Source organism: Pongo abelii, chromosome 5, assembly GCF_028885655.2.
Source record: "Pongo abelii isolate AG06213 chromosome 5, NHGRI_mPonAbe1-v2.0_pri, whole genome shotgun sequence".
Classification (NCBI taxonomy): Eukaryota; Metazoa; Chordata; class Mammalia; order Primates; family Hominidae; genus Pongo; species Pongo abelii.
In genome coordinates this window covers 71,179,369-71,188,325 of record NC_071990.2, presented here as the reverse complement: position 1 = coordinate 71,188,325, position 8,957 = coordinate 71,179,369, and the positions used below count along the sequence as shown (strand labels likewise).

The 8,957-nt window shown below is 41.5% G+C and overlaps 1 protein-coding gene across 1 annotated transcript; it reads left to right on the top strand.

Annotated features, from left to right (window-relative positions):
- Positions 1–1,462: 1,462 nt before the first annotated feature.
- Positions 1,463–2,689, top strand: LOC100447565 (spermine synthase). Its single transcript, XM_002817048.6, is given in 2 exon segments — positions 1,463–1,608; positions 1,610–2,689. Coding segments are annotated over 2 exon segments (1,161 nt in total). The 5' UTR covers positions 1,463–1,468; the 3' UTR covers positions 2,631–2,689.
- The last annotated feature ends 6,268 nt before the right edge of the window (positions 2,690–8,957 follow it).

The window sequence follows — 8,957 nt, the reverse complement described above, 5'->3', positions numbered from 1 at the left end:
CTGTGTGGGCTCTTTTTTGGTTCCACATAAATTTTAGAATTGTTTTTTCTAATTCTGTGAAGAATGATGGCAGTATTTTGATTGGGATTGCGTTGAATTTGTAGATTGCTTTGGGCAGTATGGTCATTTTCACAATATTGATTCTGCTCATCCATGAGCATGGGATGTGTTTCCATTTGTTTGTGTCATCTATGATTTCTTTCAGCAGTGTTTTGTGGTTTTCCTTGTAGGGGTCTTTCAACTCCTTGGTAAGGTATATTCCTAAGTATTTTATTTTAATTTTTGCAGCTATTGTGAAGGTTTTTGAGTTCTTGATTTGATTCTCTGCTTGGTCGCTGTTGATGTATAGAAGAGCTATTGATTTGTGTACATTAATCCTGTATCCAGAAATTTTGCTGAATTCTTTTATCAGTTCTAGGAGCTTTCCAGAGGAGTCTTTAGAGTTTTCAAGGTAAATGATCATATTGTCAGCACTGACAGTTTGACTTCCTCTTTGCCAATTTGGATGCCCTTTATTTCTTTCTCTTGTCTGGTTGCCCTGGCTAGGACTTCGAGTACTATGTTGAAGGGACGTGGTGAGAGTGGGTATCCTTGTCTTCTTCCAGATCTTAGATAGAATGCTTTCAACTTTTCCCATTCAGTATTACGTTGGCTGTGGGTTTGTCATAGATGGCTTTTATTACATTAAAGTATGTCCCTTGTATTCTGATTTTGCTGAAGTTTTAATCATAAAGCGACACTGGATTTTGTCAAATGGTTTTTCTGCATCTATTCAGATGATCATGTGATTTTTGTTTTTAATTCTGTTTATGTGGTGTATCACATTTATTGACTTGTGTATGTTAAACCATCTCTGCATCCCTGGTATGCAACTCACTTGATCATGGTGGATTATCTTTTTGACATGTTGTTGGATTCGGTTAGCTAGTATTTTGTTAAGGGTTTTAGAATCTATGTTCATCAGCAATATTGGTCTGTAGTTTTCTTTTTTGGTTATGTCCTTCCCTGGTTTTGGTATTAGGTGATGCTGGCTTCATAGAACAAATTAGGGAGGGTTCCTTCTTTCTCTTTCTTGTGGAATAGTGTCAAAAGGATTGGTATCAATTCTTCTCTGAATGTCTGGTAGAATTCTGCTGTGAATCTGTCTGGTCCTGGACTTTCTTTTGTTGGTAACTTTTTAATTTCTATTTCAATCTTGCCACTTGTTATTGGTCTGTTCAGGGTATCTAATTCTTCCTGATTTAAGCTAGGAGGGTTGTATTTTTCCAGGAATTTATCCATCTTCTCTAGGTTTTCTATTTATGTGTATAAAGGTACTCACAGTAGCCTTGAATGATCTTTTGTATTTCAGTGGTGTCAGTTGTAATATCTCCTGTTTCATTTCTTAGTGAGGTTATTTGGATTTTCTTTCTTCTTTTCTTGGTTAATCTTGCTAATGGTCAGCACTCTCCACTGGCCGCAGCCTGAAATGCCGCGCGGCACCCCAGTCTCCCACGGCCGCTCCCCCAGGCATGGCACAGGGCCTCGCCTCACTATGGCAGCAGCAGGGCACAGCACGCTCGACTTCATGCTCGGCGCCAAAGCTGATGGTGAGACCATTCTAAAAGGCCTCCATTTTCCAGGAGCAGGGGATGGCGAAGTCGGTGCACACCTGGCAGGACCATGGCTATTTAGCAACCTACACAAACAAGAATGGCAGCTTTGCCAATTTGAGAATTTACCCACATGGATTGGTGTTGCTGGACCTTCAGAGTTATGATGGTGATGCGCAAGGCAAAGAAGAGATCGACAGTATTTTGAACAAAGTAGAAGAAAGAATGAAAGAATTGAGTCAGGACAGTACTGGGCGGGTGAAACGATTACCACCCATAGTGCGAGGAGAAGCCATTGACAGATATTGGCCCACCGCTGATGGGCGCCTGGTTGAATATGACATGGATGAAGTGGTATATGATGAAGATTCACCTTATCAAAATATAAAAATTCTACACTCGAAGCAGTTTGGAAATATTCTCATCCTTAGTGGGGATGTTAATTTGGCAGAGAGTGATTTGGCATATACCCGGGCCACCATGGGCAGTGGCAAAGAAGATTACACTGGCAAAGATGTACTCATTCTGGGAGGTGGAGATGGAGGCATATTGTGTGAAACAGTCAAACTAAAACCAAAGATGGTCACTATGGTAGAGATTGACCAAATGGTGATTGATGGGTGTAAGAAATACATGCGAAAAACGTGTGGTGATGTCTTAGACAATCTTAAAGGAGACTGCTATCATGTTCTAATAGAAGACTGTATTCCAGTACTGAAGAGGTACGCCAAAGAAGGGAGAGAATTTGATTATGTGATTAATGATTTGACAGCTGTTCCAATCTCCACGTCTCCAGAAGAAGATTCCACATGGGGGTTTCTCAGACTGATTCTTGATCTCTCAATGAAAGTGTTGAAACAGGATGGGAAATACTTTACACAGGGGAACTGTGTCAATCTGACAGAAGCGCTGTTGCTCTATGAAGAACAGCTGGGGCGCCTGTATCGTCCTGCGGAATTTTCAAAGGAGATCCTCTGCATCCCTTCATACTTGGAATTGTGGGTATTTTACACTGTTTGGAAGAAAGCTAAACCCTGAAGATCAATAGCCCCTATCACATGTGCTGCAAATAGCCTTCCTGACCTCCATATGCTGTACATGACATTGAAATGAGTCAGGCAATTGATTGTGAATTCCTTAAAGTTTTCCTTTTTTTAAATAATGATTTTTAATTTAAAAAAGCAAATGGAAAATGTATATTTTGATGAGCTTAGGGTGTTATTTTTTTTGAAAGTCAGATGAAGGATGGTTAGATAGCACAGCGAAGACTGCTAAATGCACTGAGCCCCCATTAGAATCTGATTTTTGTTCCTTTTTATTTCTCTGTGGGCTTTTGTTTTTGTTTTTGTTTTGGTACATCTTCAATTTGGATATTTGGAGGAGTGAACATCGTTGTTTTGCTGGAGGGAAGATCTTGATGGTGTTTCTTTCCCCAAAAATGGACTTAGATATTAAAATTTGGTGCTTATAAGAGTTAAAAAAAATAGGATTGCTTCAATTAAAATTACAAAAGAGACAAAAAAAATCTTGCTAATGGTCTATCAATCTTATTTATCTTTTCAAAGAATCTGCTTTTTGTTTCATTTATCTTTTGTATTTTTTTGTTTCAATTTCATTTAGTTCTGCTCTGATCTTTGTTATTTCCTTTCTTCTGCTGGGGTTGGGTTTGTTCTTGTTTCTCTAGTTCCTTGAAGTGTGACCTTAGAATGTCAGTGTGTGCTCTTTCAGTCTTTTTGATATAGGTGTTGAGGGTATGAACTTTCCTCTTAGGACCGCCTTTGCTGTGTACAAGAGGTTTTGGTATGTTGTGTCATTATTGTCGTTCAGTTTGAATAATTTTTTAATTTCCATCTTGATTTTGTTTTTGACCCAATGCTCATTCAGGAGCAAGTTATTTAATTTCCATGTATTTGCATGGTTTTGAAGGTTCCTTTTGGAGTTGATTTCCAGTTTTATTCCACTGTGGTCTGAGAGAGTGCTTGATATAATTTTAATTTTCTTAAACTTATTTAGGCTTGTTTTATAGCCTATCACATGATCTATCTTGGAGAAAGTTCCATGTGCTGTTGAATAGAATGTGTATTCTGCAGTTGTTGGATGGAATGTTCTATATATATCTGTTAAGTCCACTTGTTCCAAGGTATAGTTTAAATCCATTTTTTCTTTGTTGACTTTCTGTCCTGATGGTCTGTTTAGTGCTGTCATTGGAGTATTGAAGTCCCCCACTATTATTGTGTTGCTGTCAATCTCATTTCTTAGGTCTATTAGTAATTTTTTAATGAATTTGGGAGCTCCAGTGTTAGGTGCATATATGTTTAGGATTGTGATATTTTCCTGCTGAACAAGGCCTTTTACCATTATATAATGTCCTTCTTTGTCTCTTTTAACTTCTGTTGCTTTAAAGTTTGTTTTGTCTGGTATAAGAATAGCTACCCCTGCTTGCTTTTGGTGTCCATTTGCATGCAATGCCTTTTTCCACCCCTTTACTTTAAGTTTATGTGAGTCCTTATGTGTTAGGTGAGTCTCTTGAAGGCAGCAGATGGTTGGTGAGTTCTTATCCATTCCGCAGTTCTGTATCTTTTAAGTGGAGCATTTAGGCCATTTACATTCAATGTTAGAATTGAAATGTGAGGTACCATTGCATTCATTGTGCTATTTGTTTCCTGTGTACTTTGTTTTTTTTTGTTTGTTTGTTTTTGCTTTTTAACCTGTATTTTTGTTTTATAGCTCCTATGTGATTTATGCTTTACACACGTTCCATTTTGATGTGTTTCCAGGATTTGTTTCAAAATTTAGAGTTCCTTTTACCAGCTCTTGTAGTGGTGGTTTGGTAATGGTGAATTCTCTCAGCATTTGTTTGTCTGAAAAAGACTGTATCTTTCCCTTATATATGATGCTTAGTTTTGCTGGATACAAAATTCTTTGCTGATAATTGTTTTGCTTGAGGAGGCTGAAGATAGGGCCCCAATCCCTTCTAGCTTGTAGGATTTCTGCTGAGAAATCTGCTGTTAATCTGATAGATTTTCCTTTATAGGTTACCTGGTGCTTCTGTCTCACAGCTCTTAAGATTATTTCCTTCATCTTAACTTTGGATAACCTGATGACAATATGCCTAGGCAATGATGATCTTTTTGTGATGAATTTCCCAGGTGTTCTTTGTGCTTCTTGTATTTGGATGTCTAGGTCTCTAGCAAGGCTGGGGAAGTTTTCCTTGATTATTCCCCCAAATATGTTTTCCAAGCTTTTGGAATTCTCTCCTTCCTCAGGAACACCAATTATTCTTAGGTTTGGTTGTTTAACAGAATCCCAGAATTCTTGGAGAACTTGTTCATATTTTCTTATTCTTTTTTCTTTGTCTTTGATGGATTGGGTTAATTTGAATACCTTGTCTTTGAGCTGTGAATTTTTCTTCTATTTCTTCAATTCTATTGCTGAGACCTTCCAGAGCATTTTGCATTTCTAAAATTGTGTCCAAAGTTTCCTGAATTTTTTATTTTTTTTCTTTACGCTATCTATTTCCTTGAATATTTCTCCCTTCACTTCCTGTATCGTTTTTTGGATTACCTTGCATTGGGCTTCACCTTTCTCTGGTGCCTCCCTGATTAGCTTAATAGCTAACCTCCTGAATTCTTTTTCAGGTAAATCAGGTATTTCTCTTGGTTAGAATCCATTGCTGGTGAACTAATGTGATTTTCTGGGGGTGTTAAAGAGCCTTGTTTTGTCATATTACCAGACTTCGTTTTCTGGTTCCTTCTCATTTGGGTAGGCTCTGTCAGAGGGAAGGTCTAGGGCTGAAGGCTGTTCAGATTCTTCTGTCCCATGGGGTGTTCCCTTGATGCAGTACTCTCCCCCTTTTCCGAGGGATGTGGCTTCCTGTGAGCTGAACTGCAGTGATTGTTGTCTCTCTTCTGGGTCTAGCCATCCAGCGAATCTACCCAGCTCTGGGCTGGTACTGGGGGTTGCCTGCACACAGTCCTGTGATGTGAACCGTCTATGGGTCTCTCAGCCATGGATACCAGTGCCTGTTCTGGTGGAGGTGGCAGGGGGGTACAATGGGCTCCATGAGGATTAGCTTTGGTTTTTTTTTGTTTTTGTTTTTGTTTTTGTTTTTTTGAGACCCAGGGTGGAATGCAGTGGTGCGATCCCAGCTCACTGCAACCTCTGCCTCTCGGGTTCAAACGCTTGTCCCTGCCTCAGCCTCCTGAGTAGCTGGGATTATAGGAGCCCACTGCCACATCTGGCTAATTTTTGTAGTTTTAGTAGAGATGGTGTTTTGCTATGTTGGCCAGGCTGGTCTTGAACTCCTGACCTCAGGTGATCCACCCATCTTGGCCTCCCAAAGTGCTGAGATTACAGGCATGAGCCACCACGCCCAGCCACTTTGATGGTTTAATGCTCTATTTTTGTGCTGTTTGACCTCCTGCCAGGAGGTGGCACTTTCCAGAAAGCATCAGCTGTGGTAGTATGGAGAGATACTGGTGGTGGGCAAGGCCCTAGAACTCCCAAGAGTATATGCCCTTTGTCTTCGGCTACCAGGGTGGGTAGGGAAGGACCATCAGGTGGGGGCAGGGGTAGGCGTGTCTGAGCTCAGACTGTCCTTGGGTGGGTCTTGCTGCTGTTAGGGATGGGGGTGTGATTCCCAGGTCACTGAAGTTGTGTACCTAGGAGGATTATGGCTGCCTGTGCTGTCATGCAGGTTGTCAGGGACATGGGGGAAAGCCAGCAGTTAGTTATAGGCCTCACCCAGCTCCCATGCAAATCGAAGAGTTGGTCTCACTCCCACCGTGCCCCACCCAACAGCCCTGAATCTGTTACCAGGTGGTGGCTGAGATGGGCATGAAAACTTGCCCCAGGCTACCCACCTCCCAGCTGTGAAAGAAAAGAGCTTGGTTTTTCCCCACCTGTGGAGTCTGCACACCAGATTTGCGCCTTGCCCCAAGTTCTGGCCAAGAGGCTTCTCACCCCGCTCAAATTATTACAAAGTTCAGCTAGAGCTTTCCTTCTCCCAGTGGAGTTTTACCCCTTGCTCCTCTGGCCACTCTTCCGATGGATCCCTGTGGTGCCAGGTAGGAATGGGCTGCCTGGGGACCCAACAAGCTCCCAGGGCCTTTCTGCTGCTTTCTCTACCCCTGTATTTCACTTGGCTTTCTAAATTGACTCAGCTCCAGGCAAGGTCAGAAACTTCTCCCACAAACAGACCTTCAGCTTCTCCAGTGGGGGTGTGTGTTCTGGAGACAAGGGTCTCCCTCTCCCACCTCCACAGTTAGGACACTCACAGCATATATTTGGGGTGTCTTCTGGGTCCTGCAGGAGCAGTCCGCTTCCTTCAGAGGTCTGTGGGTCCTTTCAGGATTTCTGGTTTGTTCTTGCAGTTGATCTGGAGCTTAAATTCACAATGCGAGCCTCCGCACGCTGCTGTGTCCAGAGCTGCAATCTAGTCTTGCCTCCCGTGTACCATGATGATCCCTCTTTCCTGCTACACACTTTTAAACAACCAGGTCCCATGAGAACTCACTCACTGTCACAAGAACAGCAAAGGGGAAGTCTACCCCTGTGATCCAATTACCTCCTACCAAGCCTCTCTTCCAACACTGGGGATTACAACTCAAGATTAGATTTGGGCAGGGACACAAATCCAAACCATATTAATTAGCTTGACCTCTCCCAGCCTCATCTTCCTCAAACACCTCCCACCTTTGTCAATCATCACTTGCCCTCTGCACTTCAAGGTGGAACTTTTTACTAGCTTTCTTATATTGATATTAGAAATCTTAGGAGAGTCCAAATCTTTTAGTATTTTGAAAAATGGTGCATTTTATCTAATAACTAAAAGAATTTAGTACAACACATTTTATAGCAATTTAAAGTTTTAAAGATTCTTCTCATATTTTCTAAATTAAAACAAATAGCAGGCCAGGCACAGTGGCTCACTCCTGTAATCCCAGCACTTTGGGAGGCTGAGATGGGTGGATCACCTGAGGTCGGGAGTTCAAGGCCAGCCTGGCCAACATGGTGAAACCCCATCTCTACTAAAAAATAAAAAAATTAGCTGGGCATGGTGGTGGGCACCTGTAATCCCAGCTTCTCAAAAGGCTGAGGCAGGAGAATCACTTGAACCCAGGAGGTGGAGGTTACAGTGAGCTGAGATCGTGCCATTGGACTCCTGCCTGGGTGACACAGCAAGACCCTGTCTCAAAAAAAAAAAAAAAAAAAAAACAAGCATTATAGATGTTTTTTGAATGACTTTGAATAGGATTAATTATTCTGTATCACTTAAAAGGCCTAATTGGCCTAGTTCTAGTATCCTGAGTCCAATTCCAGAATGCTGAGCTACATAAACTATTATGAGAGGGGGCTGTTTGAGAAGGAAACACAACCACCTTCTGGGTGGTGAGCAAGGATCAGGCTGTATACAGCTGAAGGAAGTTCAGTCTAGCAGGCCTAACACAGTACATATATATATTACATATTATATTATATTATATTATATACATAAATTATATACATATAAGTTATTGCAGTAAGTAGTAGGTGTTAACTCTCACATATGGGGCTCGTAGCTCATAGGGAAAGGAGATCCACTGTAAAGTAACAAGAGCAGTATATTTTATGTAGGCAAACATGGCAAGAAGGAATCCAAGAGCAGTAACTATTTAAACTATTGTTGATCAACAGGAAGTTGGCATATGGAAGAATGTCTATAGGTAGTAGGGCTTCATTTCTCTTGAGAGACACAATGGCAAGAGTTTAGCAGAGCAAATCTTAGAGGGATTTTGTGTATAAATAATCAAAATAAGGATCCGGTTACCCAAATTACAAGAAAGGGGAGGACAAGGTCTTAAAGCCTGCCCAGTCATTGCTCTGGAGGTCAATGTCCTAGTAATAGCAATTTGAATACTGTAACACTTTTCTATTGTTGTCTAAGAAATTACCACAAACGTAGTAGCTTAGCACAGCACACATCTGTTAGTTCATAGTTTCTTTTCCACAGGTCAGAAGATTGGGAATCAGTTAGTAGGGTCTTCTGCTCAGGGTCTCACTAGGCTGAAATCAAAGTGTTGGGCAGGGCTGGGACCTCACCTGAGGTTTGGAGTCCTCTGTGTTGAACCTCATTTAGATGGCTGGCAGAATTCACAGTCTTAAGAGGGTAGGAATGAGGTCCTTGTTTTCTTGTCAGCTGTCAGCTATAGATCATTTTCAGCTCCTACAGGCCACCCTCAGGTCTCAGCCAATGGTGCTTTCACAAGATGGCAGTTTACCTCTTCAAAGCCAGCAGGAGAATCTGCGTCCAATAGGCTACAGCAGAGTCTTATAAAAAAGTCAGGAAACAACAGGTGCTGGAGAGGATGTGGAGAAATAGGAACA